The sequence below is a fragment of the Salmo trutta genome, chromosome 25 (assembly GCF_901001165.1).
Source record: "Salmo trutta chromosome 25, fSalTru1.1, whole genome shotgun sequence".
In the NCBI taxonomy this organism is placed as follows: domain Eukaryota; kingdom Metazoa; phylum Chordata; class Actinopteri; order Salmoniformes; family Salmonidae; genus Salmo; species Salmo trutta.
In genome coordinates, this window is record NC_042981.1 from 33,402,100 (window position 1) to 33,421,668 (window position 19,569).

The 19,569-nt window shown below is 42.9% G+C and overlaps 1 protein-coding gene and 1 pseudogene across 4 annotated transcripts in view; both read right to left on the bottom strand.

Annotated features, from left to right (window-relative positions):
- Nucleotides 1-12,189, bottom strand: part of LOC115162457 (serine/threonine-protein kinase D3-like) — a 71,876-nt gene extending 59,687 nt beyond the window's left edge. The window contains exons 1-3 of one of the 4 annotated variants that reach the window (XM_029713766.1): nucleotides 12,106-12,123; nucleotides 10,959-11,023; nucleotides 9,596-10,373 (exon numbers count right to left, since the gene is read on the bottom strand). In XM_029713766.1, coding sequence (XP_029569626.1) covers nucleotides 9,596-9,904 — 309 coding nt within the window. In that variant the 5' untranslated portion in view covers nucleotides 9,905-10,373; nucleotides 10,959-11,023; nucleotides 12,106-12,123. Of the gene's footprint in view, nucleotides 1-9,595; nucleotides 10,374-10,958 lie in introns of all 4 variants that reach the window. The other 3 variants (XM_029713767.1, XM_029713769.1, XM_029713770.1) reach the window with 3 other exon arrangements.
- LOC115162458 (adenylyltransferase and sulfurtransferase MOCS3-like) lies at nucleotides 11,429-19,569 on the bottom strand (annotated as a pseudogene).

The following is a 19,569-nucleotide window of genomic DNA, read 5'->3' on the forward strand; positions in this document are numbered from 1 at the left end:
TAAATGTTATTTTTGCTCAGAAACGACCATAAGTTCAGTTCCACGTGGTATGACGATTCAGATACATCTGAAAATGTATTACTGTGTAATTCAATGGGAGAATTTCATGGAAAAATGGAAAGGTTTTGAATTCATCAGTGACACAATAAGGTAGACTGTGTTAGTGGAAAGACTATGAAGCACAAAGCAAAAAAGCTTCCTCTGCTAAAACGTTTCCCATTTATCTGCTCAGGACAGGATTTGGAACAAAAAGGCAGAACTTGCACATTCCACTCTGTCTGTGGACAAGGGTCACCATAATGACAGAGTAACTTATTGTCTGACCATCTTTGCAGAGCGCTATTACACTAGCTCCTTCTTCTACTCATGTTCACTATGTTTCAAGAAAAGTGTGAACACCACAACCTTATAGGTTCAGTCCACTGTGAGATGAAAAGAACAGAGCTTGAAAACATGCCAAACCGTCATATGTAACTAATTCAGTGCTGGTGTGGGGCCCTTACCTCGAAAAACCCGTACTGAGATACCAAGTGCTGACAAGGTGAAATCCCAGTGCTAACCACTGAGCTTAGGTCTAGGCCTCTCCCCAAACCACAGAACAGTGTACTCATGAAGAGAGCACATACACCTGTCAGCATAGACCTACTTCCACTAGCAGGACAAACCATAGGGGAATACTCCTATTACTTAATTTGCATTTGTGATAATGATACTATGATACTATGATACTCCTCAGCCTGAAATGGACCCTCTCTTCCTGTTCACGGTGGTTGTACTGCTCTAATTGGAGACTCTTCAAACCTTTAGCCTGCACTGTGATCTACTACTGCCCTTTTGAGTATTGTGTGGATTCAGACTCAAAACTACTCAACACTACTCCTTCGTGTCCTCAAGTGGATCAAGTGCTCCAGTCCAGTCCTCAGTGGAGAGGAGATAGTGGAGATGAGGTCACTACTTGGTGGCCAGCTCCTTAACGAGTCCTTAACGAGAGCTGTCTGAAAGCTGAGAGCCCCGGTCCATTCTTTAGAGATGAGAGAGACTGGCTCTCTTCCCCTGGTTGTCTTTGTGAGTTTGTGAGTGAGAAAGTGAATGTGTCCGGGGGCTGATAGGAGGAGAGGAAGAAGGCTGAGTCACAGGAGCCGCGACCTCTCAGGAAGAGAGGAAGAGAGCAGTGTGATCTGAGCAGCTCTGCTAGGCCCTGGGCTCTGAGTTATGGGCCCTTGGTGATGCTTCTGCAGCCCAGTGTGCCTTGAAGATATACTAGGAACACTCCCTACTCTCTGTCTGGGAATGGCAGGGGACTAGTGCCGGCCAGGTGGATCTGATTTTGAACACAGATGAAATAATCATGTGAAGATTTTGATTTAGGTAAAAGGATATTGATGGTAATCCAGAGTTTATCTCTGTGCTCTGCTAGTATAAAGAGCTGTAGGGTTTGACAGTAGACGAGGTGACCATGACTCCATATCATTGCTGACCATCTTCACTGCTTATCATTCTAAACGCTGAAATAAATAGTCGACAGAATACATGCACACACTCTAGGTAAAATTAGGTCAACATTTTGTAAAAACCCATTTTGCTCATGATAAACTTTCACTCACAGAGACAGACACACAGATACAGACAGGAATAAAAGCCACTGCAGCGGACAGAGAATCCATTTGGACAGAGCCAGAACCACACAGACGAAATAGGCCACTGAACACACTGTATTCCTCCACTAACCGCAGGCAGCTGATTGAGAAGCAGGCGAAAACAGAGCCTGCTGTGGAAACAGGGAGAGGCTCTGGAGAGGGACTTAAGTTAAGAGTATGTATTGGCTGCGGAAACATGGTGACAGACGTCACACCAACTGACTTTTTTTACTTGTGGCTGAGACAAAAGTAAACACAATACAAGTTAAAAGAACACGGCGACCAGAGATGCTGAAATACATTAGCTTTTTCAACCCCGATGAGATCAAATCAGATCCATTGTTGCTCAACGTCACCATAAAAGCATCGTACGTGTCCTTTAAGTTCTCAATGGGTTATGGGTTTCGTGCTGCTTGGTATCGAGGCCCTGTTGCACTTCCTCTGCCACCTTGCTATCAGCCTGGTAGATCACTCAGTCAGCTGACAAACAGGAGAGGAAAACAGTTCTGAAGAAACACCTCCGAATGCAGCATTTTCAAACCTGCCGCCCGCCACGTCGGGGACCGATGATGCCAATGCTGGTGCTGCCGTCTGACAGAAAACACTAGGCTTCATATGGTTTTGTATCAACCTGCTGCTATTAACCTAATGGGGGGAAATCACATTGCTTCTGAGAGCTAACAGTTCCCCCATTGCTACTGTGTCTCCACGACTTCTGTGGACACTGACCTCTGAGACCAGTAATGTCATTAGGGTTTATCTGTAAAGAGGCACGGCAAATCAACCAACATAGGACCAGGCCGGACTCCTGAATCCCCTCTCTGTTAGTCTGTGAACTTGACACTGGGCCACGTCTCTGCAAGTGCCCTCAGCATTGGTCAAGGTTGCAATCCATTAAGTGTGCTGCTGAGGCGGGCCAGGTCAGAGAGTGCAGACAAGGTGGAACGCCTGTCTGTGCAGAGGGGGAAGTATCCTGTAACTCCAAGAGTGAGTGAGCAGCCGCCAGCCAAATCAATGAGGGAAATGTGACATCCTTCTATAAACAGGAATATATTGCACACTGGTGTAAGATTTATGAGGGGATGTTACTTTAATTACTCGCTCTACAATTTATCTGTCCCCAATCACTTGACAAAGGCTGTGCTAAAGGGATAGGTGAGCACAGCTATAAATATAAAGTCGTTTGAGGTTGATTACTGTACAGCATGTGCTTGAAAATCTATACACCTGCCCCTTCAATATAATCAGAGTTTGAACCCCTACTTAGAACTATTCAACCAGTACCAATAGAGACTGGAGCAAGACTAGATTATCTCTAGCTACCATTGTACAGTCATAGAAGATGGTGAAGGACATCCGTCTCAGTGGCCCACAGACGCTGCCAGTGCAGAGACAAACCAACCACAGGGTGGTGGTAAATTCTATGGCTGGGTCTGGTTCCTACCACACAGCAGGGCACCATTGGGCATCTAGCAGGCCAGCTGGCCAGCAGACCACAAGCCAGGCACCAATGCAGGCCTGCCGCCATAGCCAGGACCAGCCTTCACCAGTCACAATGCCCCAGTCTGTCATTTTGTGACTCCTGTGGGTGAGTGTTCTGTTCTGCCATGCCACTCTACAATTGGGGGAGATTGAGACTGGAGAAATGTGAACTGCAGATGGGAGACATTACTCAGTTCACTTAACTATAGAGTGTTTTGATCTCGCTCTCTATTCCCACAAATTACTCAGGACTGGAAAAATGGATAGATTTCTTGCGCACATGGTTATTCCAGACATAAGTGAAAGCTTATGGTGATACAGGTATCCCTCAGTTGCAGCATTCATGCAACCATCATTTTGCCTGCACTGGCCTAAAAAGATTGAAAATTGAAATATGACATTAAGCCTGCACATGAACTCGAAGAAAAACATGTAAGCTGGAAAAATGAACCCTGAAATCATATATACTGTAACGGTCTCCATTCAGAAGCAACTCCCATAACTTATAACACTGACAGGTTTTGACTCTAGGGTGAACTTTTTTTTCTCAGAAGCAACCAAATGTGCTTTCCAGGATGTGTCTTGCCCCATGTATATAACACATAGTGCCCAGAGCGGAGCCCGGCCGTGCTCAGGGTGAAATATGGTTGTTCCATAGGAACATGCAGATGTGTGCTGAGCAGAGCTGGGCTGAGCAGAGCTGGGCTGAGCTGTCCAGGATGGGGGAGGGGAGGAGGAGTGGATGGACGTGATTTATTTCCTGTGAGCTTCAGTTAGTTACGGCCTGTGGGAGAGGAGCACTCTCCAGTTTCCATCTGCACTCTCGCGTTTTCTAATTTGGTTTTCATCTCTCTCTCTCTCTCTCTCTCTCTCTCTCTCTCTCTCTCTCGCACAGAAATCAGTTCTGCTCCTGTCTTTTTGATAAATCCTTTAATCGAATATGGGGTGATTAAAACTATTAACGTGTGTTGGCGACTTATGTGCCGTAAGCTGATGATGTACCAACTAAACAAACGCTGTGTGTGGCAAATCAAATCACTAGGCTGCATGTACTGTTCCATTCGTCAAAGATGTGCAAATCCCTTGCTTATCATCAGTTGTTGTCCGTTTAAAGTTTTAGTTTTTACACGAAACCTTATTTAGAGTGGCTTGATATTACTCAAAAGGTTCAAAATATTACCCAAATCCTGCTGTTTTCACCATACTGTTTCATGTTGTTCAGCTTGACCTATTGAGTGTCTGCTTCTCAAAAGGCCTTTGTTCAGCTAATTACACAGGCAGCTGTGCTACTCTCAACCAGGAACTGGGAGCTATTCTACTGCACTAACAAACCAGTAGGAAAGCAAGGGTGTGCTGTACTGTGCCAGACAGCCACATTTCACAGTACAGTATATCCAGCTGTGGCGAATATGTTCAGAACAGAGCAGGACTATCTTAGGGACAAGGGGTAAAGTAGAAATGTTTATAAAACTGCCTTGGTTTGATGTTTTTTCCCCTATTGTCTATGCCAAAAGGACTTCAAATTTCCTTCCTTCTTGCAAGCTTTATCCTCCCCCTCGAACAGCTAGAGAGGAACGTTAACTTGGAGGCCAAGACACTCTAAACCTTTCATTTTATATCAAACACTTTCAATGTTTCAACTGACAAGGCTAAGATTTCCAACCTTCGCCTCCAAACATCCCCACCTGCTATTTAATGCTGCATTGACAGGATATCAAGGCATGTTGAGCGTGCCATAACCATTACACCATCCTCTACAACTTGTCTGACGTGATCCAGAAACCCAGTGTTATAGTTGAATTTGTTGGGATGGCATCCCATCCCAACAACATAACATCATCCTTCAAGTATTCCTGGATGGGAAGCGGAGGAATGCTGGTTGGCTGGGCCGGCTGGCTGCTAAAGACAAGTCATTCTCAGGAAGTCATGAACTTTTGTCCCGCGGTTGCTCCCTCTCTGGCTGCACGGGAGGACTTGGGCGACACTAAACAGGAAGCAGCTCCACAAGCTGACGCTATCACTGTTTATACCCCATTCATCACGCACAGAGACCCAACCAAACACCCAGGGCCGGGGCCAAGGAGACAGACCCAGAGTCTGGTGGCAGGCAGCCACAGATAGAGAGCCTAACCAGGGCAGCCTGGTTCCCCTCAGGGTGGGTCACGTCACTCACTCTTTCTGCTGTGTCACCTCACAGTCCCAGAGGAGCCTGCCTGGTCTGGGTGGGTGGGTGAAGGATGGTGCTCTCACGCCAACTGACCATACCCTCAAAGGGTCATCATCACATTGACTGAAGTGGAGCAGAGGGCTACAGCCACGCAGAAGACTTGAAGAAGAAGTTATCATCTAGAAATCAGATTATCTCAAGTTCAATCTTACTCATTTTGAGGTACTGTAAAAGTTCTCTTAATGATCGGTTACCTATCTTAACCATAGAGAGACAAAACAGACCTCGGATCAGTGAATAAGGGCATATTCAATGCACATCCCAAAGGGGCCCAGTGCTTTGGCAGTCAGTTGGATGATGAATGAGCTGTATGGAGTCCTTAGAATACACCGTTATAACTGATTGCATTCCCTAAATAGTGGGATTCAAAAAGAGGGTTCAGCCATGAGATAAAATGTCAATGCTGTGTTAACAATGTAAGCCCATGTACATATTCAGTGGAAACAAGGGAGAAACTACTCTGTCAATCTAGGACTAGGCCAAGGACAGTGCAAATTCAAATCTAATACTACTCCGTTTCAAAACATTTGAAGGGAAACAACTGCTCCGACAGCATATACTTCTGACTAATGTTGCTCCATGTTTGTTGCCTGGCTCAGTGACTGACTGGTGGACCGCTTACCAACTACACAGTCGCTCAGCGTGGGAAATGATAGCACACGGGGGCAAAGCTCTGTCCAGACTATCTACTGAGATATTAGCATATAAAACATGTTTCCTGTCCGCTCACCACTGACACAGGGAACCCCGGGCTCTCCACTGTTGAAGGAATCTAGAAAGGCAGAGGTGGGGTCCGAGCTTGTCAGCTGGAAAAGCTACAGAGGCAAATCCAGCTGCTGCTTTAATAAAAGGTTAACAATAGTCATGCATACTTCAGTTCAGTGAGGATGGACTTGATGGACAGAAAAGCGCACAGTGATATTTTCCACTGATATCAAAGCCATATGGGTGGATTTCATCAGACAGACAATACTGTGACCTGTTATAACAGCAGCAACATAGAACAACCACTAGCCATATAAACACATTGCAGACTTTATAACAATTGGATCATTTGTAACGCAAAGTACAGTGCCTATTCAGCAGTTGTTAACGTAAGTAGCTGATTTTAAAGTAATAACTCGTCTATCTAAGGTTCATGCAAACTGACTGTGTTTATTTTCTAAAAGAACTTTCTTCATATCATAATCACAACATTTTCTTTAGCTCTTGTAGCTGACTCTAGCCACCTTGCCAATACATTACAAGATCTATGAAAATATCATCAGTGATCAGATGCTCTGCAGACCAGTATCAGCAGACCCCATAAAGAACAACAACATTACACTGGCCTGGAGGACTGTGAACTTGGCCTACATTACAGTAAAAGACACAAGAAATGCACTCTGAATTAGCACTGGTAGTTCTATGGGTTTCAGGCCTTTCAAATGGTTAAAGGTATGTTCCTTGTAGTGATCACCGGCTCAGCTGTACTGAATGGAACGTGTCAGCTCAACGTAGCTCAAAGCTACTCCACTTTCTAAGAACAATGAATCTCTTGAGAGGAAAAGGTTACAGAGTATTTGCATTATAGAGGTGATGAGTAAGGAGAGGCGAGAAGTGAACAAAGTATCTATACTGTGACTAGGTGGGCCAGCCAGGATGCGCAGAGAAAAATATGATTACGTTTCTAACCCGTTACTCCAAAATACCTGATCCCTTTGACCGCAACCCTTTGCTCCCACCCCTCCCTCCCTTTTATCCACTAGACACGATGGAATGAGTTCTATAATCTCACCCCCTCACTCAGTCTCTGATTAATGATGGACACAAATAGAGTCATCTTCCTTATGGATGTAAGACGATAACACAACAGGTGAACGTGTGAATGTCATTTCATTATAAAAGGAACATCCACACATAACCACAGTAAAGCCTACACCCCATCCGTCAGAACGGCACAAACCGAGGAGGAAAAAAAACAACACAAAATGGCATTGAGTAACGGATGTTACAAGAGAGAGTAAGATTGAGTCCGAAATAACTATTATCTAAACGTTCACGACCTAATAAGCAGTCTAATGTATGGTATCAGTTGGATGTGAACATCTGAATGTGGATCTGTCCGTCTATAGTCTGAGACAAGGCCGTTCATGCTGTATGTTATTATCTACACTGGTGTGTAAAGAAGCACAAGGAGGACACGGGGACACACTCTTCCAACAAATGGCCAGTCTTGAGAATGTTCTTCATGGACCAACTCCATCTCTAGATTGCTAAGAGTTAAAAACCAGACCAATGCATGGTAATGGCAACCCTATAATGGACAGAGACAGTCTGCTTGCCACCAATACAATTTAAAGAACAAACAAACGGAGTCAGCAAACTACATTTGGTTCCACTGGTTTGCTCTTGATTTTCCAAACTTGGTACAAAGGCAACCACTGTTGATTGATGCAGTCTATATTTCAGTTGTTCAAAGCCTCTTCTTATGCAGGAGCCATAACCCAAAGTCATTACCGACAGCCACAATTGTCATGGAAAATAACCTGGCATATGCATTACATCGTGGATGACTTTGAGAGGAATAAACCACTGAGTGGTTCAGTGTTAGTGTCACCAGTGAGAGTACACCACAATGTAAATAGCTGATGCTACTAGACCGTGCACGCCAACCGGAGAAGCCTCACTGCTGCCGAGCGCGCTGCTGTGGCGCTTAAAACTCATTCTGTGCACAAGACACAGATGTCTGCAACAACAACAACAAAAACTGGTCACAAAAAGTGCAAACAGACAAGTATGGCACAGAAATGGCAAACACTGTCTGCAATATAACGGTCTCACTGTTTTGAAGAGTTCATTTCAACTTGCAACCAATGTTCCCTCTAAGCTGCGCGCTCCCGGGACTGCCCCGCAGAAGAAATATCAGCCTGCGCAGAGAAACAACAGATTGAACTTCACTCAACTTTCTAGTTTTCCCCCTTAGCTATCAACATTATCCACCTTTCCCTTTACTGTGGGAATTGCGATCGAATCAATGCATTATTAGCCACTTTCAATGCAACATAACATTTTGTTGTAGGCAGAATGCATTGGAGTATGATTTTATTGCATTGACAGGCTATACTCAGCCTGTACACTACACAGACCGGTACGGTAAAACCAATCAGAGCTGCAGTAGGATAATATGCAAATAGACCATTGCCATATATGGATCTGTGCCATTCACTTTCAACTGGACTGTGTGTACAGAAAGAGCGGTCGGTCGTGAGTAGATGTGCTTGTTTTGAGATCAAAGCGAGAGCTGCATGTAGCCACGTGTGCACATTTGTTCATATCCTTTGCTAGTTAGTGAGTTATTAGCCCAGTTATAGATAATTTGTAGTCAGCAATGGGGGAGGGATTGCTTCCTGCAAGAGCAGAAAACGTGTACATTTCTAGACATCTTTGAAAAGCGAGTCAGGTAAACAGATTTTTTTTTTTCTTAAAGGGGCAGTGTTGTATTTTCAGATAGCTCATTCAAGCCTAAGTAGCCAATAGGCAGAGGGTAGCATAATTTGTCTGATTCTCTGTCATTTTATTTTGTAAAATTGGTTTCTTGGATCAAACACAACATTTTCAGTCACCTCCTTGTCTGAAGGACAAGTGGATAAACAAGTTAATGTCAAGCCCTGCATGTTTTTTTTTCAAAAGTCTCATGGAATGTAGGCCTATATTGAACACCACAAATCAAATCACACACATCGGCTGCTACTGTAGGCTGAATGATAGAACAGCTATTTCCATGTTAAAATGTTATGGGATGGATTTTCTCCATTGTTTTTGATGGCAGGCCACTCTGGTAGGCCTACATTACGATCAAATAGCCACAGTAGCCTACTTGACCACTGTCTGAAGCTGTAACTTAAAGCGAGTACAGCCTCAGTGTTCATAGTAAAACACGTGCTGGAAGTTGCACAGAATTTTCACAACGCTCATGTTTGCACTCAGCAGACCTGAAATTTGCTCAGTGCCGAACTATGCCACTGATTTGTTTAGCAGTATGCTTGGTGGACTTTCCAGTGGACTTTCCAATCTTTCTTGAAACTTGGAGCCAAAAAAAGACAACTAAGCTTTTAGGTTTTACAGTGAATTTGCTTTCTCTTGCTCAGGCCTACTTATTGCATTTCATTCTATCGATTCTATCGATATCTTTATAGATATTCACTCTGGCATTATGCATTAGCTGTAGTAGGTCAAGTGTTATAACAAGGAAGGGATGTGTAATTACCTTTTGGTCGACTATAGAGCAGACCAGGTCTTTGACAGCAGACAGAGACAGGTCATGGTTCTCCAGGTTCACCATCTCTCTGGTCAGGCCAATCTGGAGGAGGAAGGACACTCCATGGAAGGAGCTGCGGGAGTTGGTGGGGCTGGGAGCGCTGTGAGTGTGACTCCCGTGACTCCCGTTAGACAGGCGGCTGTAGAGGGGTCCCGGGGGGCTCGGCGATGGTGAGGGAGTCAGAGGCACGGCTGGGACTTGTGAGTGGAGGTAGGCTTTGGGAAAGGATGGAGGAGCTGAGCTGCTGCAGGCAGACATTGGGTTTCTTCCAACGGCAGAGATGATGATGCAAAATGTAAAGTATTGTAACCGTCAGCGATGCCTTTTTAAATCAGGCACCACTGAACAACTAAGAACAGACACAAGTCTGAAGAAACACTCACTCCTCATTCTAGGAGACATGAAACGCAAGGTCTTCAAAGTATCACGAGCAGTGTTAGCCAATAGCAATAGTCAAACTTCCATCCCCGTTGACTTCTCAGACAGATGCCTGGCAATCAATTCAAGGACAAAGCCTGATGATTCCACTAAATGGCCTCAGCTCTCTCTCTCTCAGGCAAGAGATGTGTGCAGTTTGGACTGCTGAGATACTGTGGATGCTCCAGTCGTCCTAGATTGATTCCCCCAACGCGCACTGCAAGAGGCGGTCACCATTCCAAACTTCATGTTCTTGAATGGTGTCCCCTCACAGTACTAGAGTCACATATCTGCCCTGGCCACAGGAAACCTGTCACAAAACAGATACAGTACATTTAATGGTGGTAGAATAGAATATGTTTAGGTTTGTAGATGTAGTAGATTTGACCAAACTAGAAACAATTCAGCGAAGCAAATCATGACCTCAAAGCTGTTTACACTTTCTGAGTAGGCTATGCGATAACAATAAGTGATGCAATTCACGTGAAATAAACATGATCAGGTTTGGATACAATAAACACATCAATTAATTGTAATTGGAAAATTCGATTATATTGTAAGCAAGTACAAACAATGCATCATGTTTAATAACTTCATCTGACAAATTAGAGACATGGTGTAGGTTACCATACATTATGGAATGTTTTCTATTTATCTATTCATCATGCACAACCAACATCTGGAATCAAGGCTTCTCAACATCTGGACCATCCCACTTTCGATTGAATTGCTGGCAGAAGACGACCTCATGTCCACGAATGCCAGCAACACAAGTTATACAAGACCTGTTTTTGCATAATAAAAGCTTGTTGAAATATTCTTCAATATCCTATGAATTACCCTAAATATTCCAATCGTCCATAAAATATGTCTAAAACATAATAGGCCTACTTACCTCCACTTTCTTCAAAAGGCGACGATGGATTCATGGTCAGTGGACAGCAGGAACTTCTCCAAAAACTCCAACAATCGAATCACACAGAAAAAATATTAAAGTTCCTTCGCCTTTTCGCTAAATCATACAAATGAGCAACAATGTAACCATATGCATTAGCAGGATTGTCTAAAAGCGTGCTAAGACTCACAACCGAGTTCTCTAATTTTTGAAACTTTCTCTTGTCGTCTATTCGTGGTTGCCAGATTCATGCGCATCTTATTATCCTTCCAGCTGTGACTACTCCCACTGTTCTGAGAGAAAAGGAGAGAAAGATTCCTGGGGCTTGAAGTTCTATTACCTAGTTGGTGCTTTGGGTTTCTATCGGTGAGGATACATCTTCAAACTACAATCTCACATGCAATGGCGTCTCGAAAAACGTATCTTTACATTGCGCATGCCTCTTTCATCTATTTTTTCCGTTATTCGGGTTATGCTGGAGAGAAAAAAAAACTGTTACCCGACATCTATTGCTTCAGTTCTGGAAATCAGTTGCCAGCAACGTAGAAAAAAATGCCATCATCCTCTATCACTTACACTGTTGTTGCACTGTTGCGTCTAATCTTTTAGAGAGGGTGGTGGTATACATCAGCATATTATGTCATTTCCATATATGGATGTATAGATGTGTAATAACTCTAACACATAGTTCATATACCAAATGTTCCCAAATAACTCGAAATACATAATGAAGTACTATATTACCCCGTATGCCCTCAACAATACATTGGGGTTATAAAAAATAGAACAATCTGGAACAGGAATAAGGTTATGACAATGGATTACAATGTTCAGTTTTTTCTTGTACAACATTTTACTTGCCATTTAAAGCACAATCTTGAAAACCAGAAACGATTTTTTTCAGTTTTCACCAGTGAAAAGATTTGTCTGTCAGGGAAGCAATACCCAATGCAACCAGCAAACATAAAATAAGTTAAGGCAGAAAAACGGTCGTTATGATTACATGATACACTACTTACACGGCAGGGCTGGTGGAGGAAGAGGGCTGTATGGACATTATATCTGAATGGCCGACTGGCGTGAATTTACTCTTGAAACAGACTGAAATATGGGACCAATGATATCTCACACTCTCAGAAAAACCTACATGATCTTTAAGCTTCCCGTGATGAAACCTCAGTGTAGAACCTGGGACGAGGGGTCTATCTTCTGGGCCCAGGCCATCAGTCCCCCACAGATGTTCTTCACAGTGACACAGTCCACCTCAGAACCTGACATTCTCTCCAAGACCTGAACTGCCTTCTGGGAGTCATTACCCAGCTTACAGATCACATAAACTGCAGCAGGGAAACACAAACGAATCAAAATGAGTAGTAGCAGCTTCCATTTCCTGGCTTCTCACAAGATTACGACATCTAGCTGGCTATGCGAGACTACGTGAGTTGAATGAATAAAATGGGTAGGGAATATTCTTTGTTTGATGCTTGTCCAGAAGCAGAGCTATTGCATGGTATTTTAATTCAAAATCACTATTAGGTGTGTTATGAACATGAGGACTTCTTTCACTCTTGAAACTTAAAAGGGTGTCATGTGTACCGGTTCAACTAAACTGTGTCAACTGTTTACAGAAGAGTGTTTCCCAGAAATTAGCCATTAAAAGAGCTCATTAATAGCAAAATATACACAGGTTTGCAGGAAATACACTCTGCTGAAATAAAGACCAAGATGAATATTCAATAAAAAGAGGCCAGCTGTTCACGATGACGGTATATTTTTTGTGTTGGAAAAAGGATCACCTAGCAACTCCATCAACTCCCGTCATTGACTGTCCAAAATAAGCGAATACCCTCGCAGGACAAGGCTACACAGGCTTAATTAGAACTCAAATGACTCCTGTTTGTTCAGTGAATATGGAGCCGCTCCATAAGCCTAGCCATTGAAGAGCCTCTGCGTGTTGTGACCTGCGGAGCTAGATGGAGACCAGATCAGTCATGTTACCTGGGACCTGGGATGCACTCGACATCTGCTCTTTCACTTGGCCAATTCTCTCCTTCAGCACATGGATGTGTTCACTGTTGCTGTTCTCTAAACAGGAGAGAGGAATGTCTAGCAATGATATAAGGAAATAAACCATTTTACCATTGAATTGAGGACAATTACTTGATGACTAATTCAGAACAGCTATGAAAGCACAGTGATGACAGATGTAATTAATAGAAAGAAGTATTCATATCCTCCTAACTAACTCCATATCTTGCTAATTGTATATAGTTAATGGAGTACAACTCCCGGAGGGCATTCAGTCAGAAGGATACTGAGGGAGGTGGGCAGGTAACATATATTCACCTCCACTAGAGGGCGTACATTCAGCAGGAGATGAGCAGCCGTGTTGTCCACTATAGCTTCATACTCCTGGCAATAGAAAGGAGAAATTCTAATGTTTGTCAATGGTCATCTACAACACTTCACTTTGTTAATGGCAATGTCAGGTGTAAAGGTCTGCGACATCAGAATTGAAGTTGCTAGTTTTCTGTGAGATGACACAAAGATGACAAACGGCTTTGGATGATAACTTTTCGATAACTATAGATGCATAGTGCAATTGGTTGCCTTTTTTGTTGTTGAGTTGGGTGGAGTAAGCTTAACGTTTTGTCACATTATTACAATTATAGGAAATAAAACGGTTTCTGACTCCAGGCCTTGCACAATCACTATTATAGGCCAATCAATCACGATCTTCATCTACTTTCTCTTAATGGCTAAATTGTTTTCAAAGCTGTAATTTAGCAGAAATCCAAACAACCATTTCTGTCAGGGCCCAAAAAAAACGGTTATTATTTTCCGTAGAATACGTACAATCGCGTTTTAGTCATTTCCCACTTAGGGTTGGGTCAGCGTTTCGATTTAATCTGGGTTTATGAATGCACACGAATCACAGAAAATCAAGTGTAATCATCAGTCCTTGACTTGGACTGAAATAGGTGACGATACTTATTTTGGGTGCTGGTACTGTTTCCATTTAGGTACAGGAGCTCCACAGTACTTTTGAGCTAACATTCTATAAGACGAACAGGAGCTCAAGCAGTAGAGAATTTGAGGTTTGGCCCAAGTCAAGCATGGGTAATCATGCAATAATCGTCAAAAAACAGAAAGTCACGGACTACACTCTACTTGCACGGATACCCTCTGGTCTTTGGAGAGAAGGTTTAGTTTTCAACACTGAAAGAAAGCCCAGAAAATATTAGGTAAATATATTCAAAGCCAACACTTAAACAACATTTTCCTGTAATTAATGGAAAATGGGAATGTTATTTAGCTTTTTTAGTTGAGTAAAGTACAGAAAACTCCTTTTGACATACAGTGTATATCTCTGCTATTTATCTGAATTATAGGTAATGAGCACACTTTCCTGGCCCAACATTCCATACGATATGTGTATTTGATAAGGGGTTTAAAGGTGAGTGATAACACTTTTGCCAATTCAGATTTAATTTAAAATCCCCTTTACTTTAAAATGCTTAACCCCTTAACAATGAATATGCAAGATCAATGCTTTGCCCACAGTGCCCTCTTTTCAGTAACCCCTGACCTTATCTATGGCAGCAGACCCACAGGACCTCTCATAGTCCACTAAGTGTGTGACAGTGGGGGTTCTCTCCACACACAGCACAGCTGGCCTGCAGCCTGATGGACCGGAACCTGACATCCTGGGCGTCAAACATCAACAGCTGTTGACCACAGGAAGCTGTCACACTGAGTCAAGGAAGGGGCTCCTGTCTGACTGACACACATCACATCACCATGATTCACAGCATGACCCACTTCACTGATTTAAAATGGTCTTTGTATATTCAGAAACATATCTCAAAAGGTCCAGCAAATCTACAGAATTTCCTCTCTTTTAGTCTAGCTTTATCAGATGGGCATGTTCATTGAGAAAGATCCCTTCCTTCCCATGCTACACTGACTCATGCAGGCTTTCATTCATCCAGTCAGCACCATGACTAAGCATAACGTGCCATTTCATTGTACAGTAGATAAACTGTAGTGGGGCTGTGGAGTGACTCAGGGAGCTTTCACTGGGAAAGATACAGTCCTGTCCTGAGGCGATCTTCAGGACCTCCAACGATTGGAAACATCCCATGATCCCTGGTACTGAGACAAAAGAGTGAAACGTCAATAATCAATTCCTTTCTCTATCAAAGGGTGAAGACATGAATCAGAAGAGGACTCACCTACTCCTAGGACCCCTCCGTCAGAGCAGTTGGTCACTTTCTCCGGGAGTGGAGGCTTTGGGTACAAACACCTGTAGCAGGGGCCTCCACGGTAGTTATACACTGTCAACTACAGACACAGACAACAGGGGTACTGTGCACAAAGGATGAGTAGCAGTAAACATATGGCATTTACCAGTCAGTCATTTGTCACTTAAATGTAACTAGATCCTTACCTGGCCCTCCATTCTCAGGGCACTGGCAGATACTAGGCGCTTGCCACTGAGGACACAGGCATAATTTATCAGATAGGGGGTGGGAACATTGTCTGAACAGTCAGCCACAATGTCGTACATGAGGTGGATAATGTCAAGGAGTAAAAATGCAGTGATTTTGCCTCAGAAAGTCAGTGTTATGCTAATTGTTTGACTCTTGGATTCGATTACACAGAACACCTGTGACAGATAGTAAAGTCTCTTCTTTACTTCCTGTAAGATAATATAAGGCTCAAAGCGGAGAGGGAGGATACTGTTGGATGAGCTGTTAGGTGTTCTCTGGAGACAGCTGGAGGTGGTAGGGAATGCATTCTACTGTAGAGTTCAACCTGTACACACATAAAAAGGACAGACACAAGGCCATTCACATTAAAACCAAATCACGCTCTCCCATCCCGCCCCTTATATCTAACTAATTTTGGAGAGTAAGAAACTATGAAAAGAATATTGGCTGGCTAATGTTATTTTCCTCTGAATACCTAAAGCCTAAAAGAAGCAATGAACAGTTAAAACAATAACAAAGCGTTTTCTCCACCCCTGTTTTGGTAAAAAGCTGAGGGGTGGGGCTGGAGAAATGTAACCACTCTTAAATTCATAGACAGAGCTATGTTTTGAGGCTTTATAGTGTTTGTTCACGTTTACAAGCTTATATTTTGGGTTCTGATAGGGGACGACAGTTGAACTAAGAGGCATTTAGACGTTATATTATTTAAGAATCAATGGGTACATATCATTCATTTATAAATCCCAAAATGGATGTAGTAACTACATATTTTCCCTTCAACATTCAATTGCATTACCATTCATGTACTGTATGTTCACTCTAACAAAAAAGAGGGGGGACTATAGTTTATCATTAGACTGCTAAACAAGACTGCTAAATAGCTAATGAAATGGCTACCCGGACTACCTGCATTGACCCTTTTTTTTGCACAAACTCTCTTGCACTGACTATGCACACACACGGGACTCTACTCAGACATATTTACACTGACACCCAAACACACCACATACACCCACACACACACATGCATACTGACGCCACACACAACACACACTGCTACTCCACATATGCTGCTGCTACAGCTCAGTCTATTATCTATCCTGTTGCCTAGTCCCTTTAACCCTAGCTATATGTACATAGCTACCTCAATGACCTAGTACCCCTGCACACCGACTCGTTACTGGTGCTCCCTGTATATTTCCATGTTATTTTTACTCGTTATTGTTATTCATTGTGTATTTATTCCTCCTGTCACTATTTCTATTTTTTCTTCTCTATCTTTAATTTGCATTGTTGAAAAAGGATCCGTAAATCAGCATTTCACTGTTAGTCTACACCTGTTGTTTACAAAGCATGTGACAAATATATTTTGATTTGATCTGAGATCAAGCCATTGCTGTTTGGGTAAATGGCACCACCTAGTGGCTATAGCTATGATGTAGAGGTTAATCACAGTACTGGAGCAGCCTGTGCAGGCCCCAGTGGCCTCCTATACCTTCTGACAGCATGGGCAGCAGACTGGGCCTTGGCCTGGCCCTGGCTGTCCTCGCCATGGAGCACCTGTCTGTGCAGGTTACTCAGCTCCACCTCGTCATAGTCCAGCAGACCCACACGCCCTGGGGTTATAAAGGGATGGAACCATGGTATAACAGTGTACATATACTTTGAATCCAGGCTGTATCGCAACCGGCTGTGATTTGGAGTCCCATAGGGCGGTGCACAATTGGCCCAGCGTCGTCCGGGTTTGGCCTGTGTAGGCAGTCATTATAAATAAGAATTGGTTCTTAACTGACTTGCCTAGTTAAATAAAGGTTAAATTAAATTAGTATTGCATATCCCTAGAGGTTGAAAAGTGTATTACATGTAGGCCTACCTAATCATTTGTGATATGCCAAATGCTATGTTGATTTGTAGTGATTCAGCTCCATGGAGAGGCAATATCTATTTGTGTGTACAGCATCTGAATCATTAACCATTACTGAGGGTATAACTTACTGATATTCTCTCTCCCCACATTTTTACATTTTAGGCATTTAGCAGACACTCTTATACAGAGCGACTTTCAGTAGTGAGTGCATACATTTCCATACTGGTCCCCCGTGGGAATCGAACCCACAACCCAGGCGTTGCAAGCACCGTGCTCTACCAACTGAGCCACACGGGATCTACCTACCGATTCCTGCTGCAGCTAGATACTGTGCCAGGGGGCAGCCTAGTCCTCCACACCCTACAACCAGCACTGATGTCTGGGAGAGATTCAGCTGACCTGCCTGCAGAGAGTAAAGGATGTGTTCAATAAGGTGTTCAGTAATGTCACACTAAATGAATACCCTTATTTCAGAGATTGGGTGAAAGCTGCCATTATTACCTTGTACACCCAGCTCTGACAGCAGAAGCTGTCTGCTGTAGCGCATGATGTCGTCATTGGACAGGGCTGCCTTGGGTTTCAGAGGTGGAAGTGTTGTCACTTTCTCCTGCAGCTGTAGACCTGTCAAACAGGGGCGGAGCCAGAGGGGTGTCCGGGGTGGCACTGGACACCCCTGACATCTGATTGGCCACTCCGGGTGCCACCCCAAAATGTCATTCGCTACTGGCAGTTTGATGCTGATTGACATCTCATTTCACGTCTTGTTGAAAGAAGCATTTATTTTGACGTTGAACGGCGCATTTTTCAAATTGAGGAAGAGTGAAAATTAACGTTTGTTGCGAGATACAGAAGAATAAGAAGAACTACAGAAAAAAAATTGAGAATATTTCCACAGCTCTACGAACTCTTTTCGCGATTGGTGAAAACATCATATTTGAAGTAAGTTTTAAGGTTTAGCATCGGGTTTAGGTTTCCTGATCAACATTTACGAAAGTTGAGTCGCTGTGTAAGTTAACATTAGACCTTTGCCTCCATTAACAGATAATAGATCAGTTCCCAATTTAGCCTAACATGTTTACATCTGTGCTAGTAAACCATGCATATACAGCGCTGTAAATTACAGCTGTCAGTGTTCAGCAAGTTAACATTCAGCAATTTGAAATCCATAAACTCAGTTAGAATTTTGTACTTGAACTCAAAACGAACAATTGTTATTATCAACCTGTTAATGTTACTCAAAAGACTACCACAATTTGCAGTTTGCTATCGTAAAGGTGTAAGAAATTATAGCTAGCTAAGTTACTTACTGCAGAGTAGGGCTAGCCATGATCTAACTAGTAACTTAGGCTGGTAGTTGATGTTAAGGTACAGTTATGATAATGGGGATTTGTAATTAAGATTGAGATTGGACTAAAATGTGGGTAATTGGATGCTTAGATGTAAACATAGACTGTCTTATTTTTGCATAGGGTCAATTAAACATGAAAAGAATGGGAGAGATAACAGACTTCTCTTCCAAAAGGAACCAATGGTAGGCCAGGCCTATACTTTAAATTACACATTTTAGTTAGCAGCTGTTAGTATCTAATCCTGCAGATCCCTTAATTATACATTTCCATAGAGATATGACACATTATTTAACGTGTATTTCAGACATTTCAAGATCCAGAGAAGAGGGTCCTGTACAGCCAGAACTCAGCATGGTACTAGGAAAAGGGCTTTCAACAGCTCCTGGTATAAAGACAATTCATGGCTTGAATATTCTGTAAATCAAGATTCTACTTATTGTTTCGCCTGTAGGCATTTTTCTCTGCCCAATACACCTGAATCTGCCATCACATCACAATCAGGTTTTTGTAACTGGAAAAGGGCGTTGTTTAAAGATTCTGGGTTTAAGCTCCATTCGAAAGGCAGAGCATCATATCAATGCTACATATGCTTGGAATCAGCATTAAAGGCTATTGACAGCAACTCATCAATGTTAGATGTCATAAATGAGGACCGGAAAAAGAAAGTGGAGGAAAACTGTACTTTGCATTAAAACAATTGCAGATGTGCTCCTATTAACTGCCACTCAAAATATAGCGCAGAGAGGTCATCGAGAGTCTGATGACTCTCACAACAAGGGTAATTTTTTGACAATCTTAGAAGAAATAGCAAAGCATGAGCCTCTCTGTAATCAGCCTGTGTGTAGCTGGTGTAGAGAGTCAGGCGCAGGACAGCAGATATGAGTAATCAACATATTTACAAA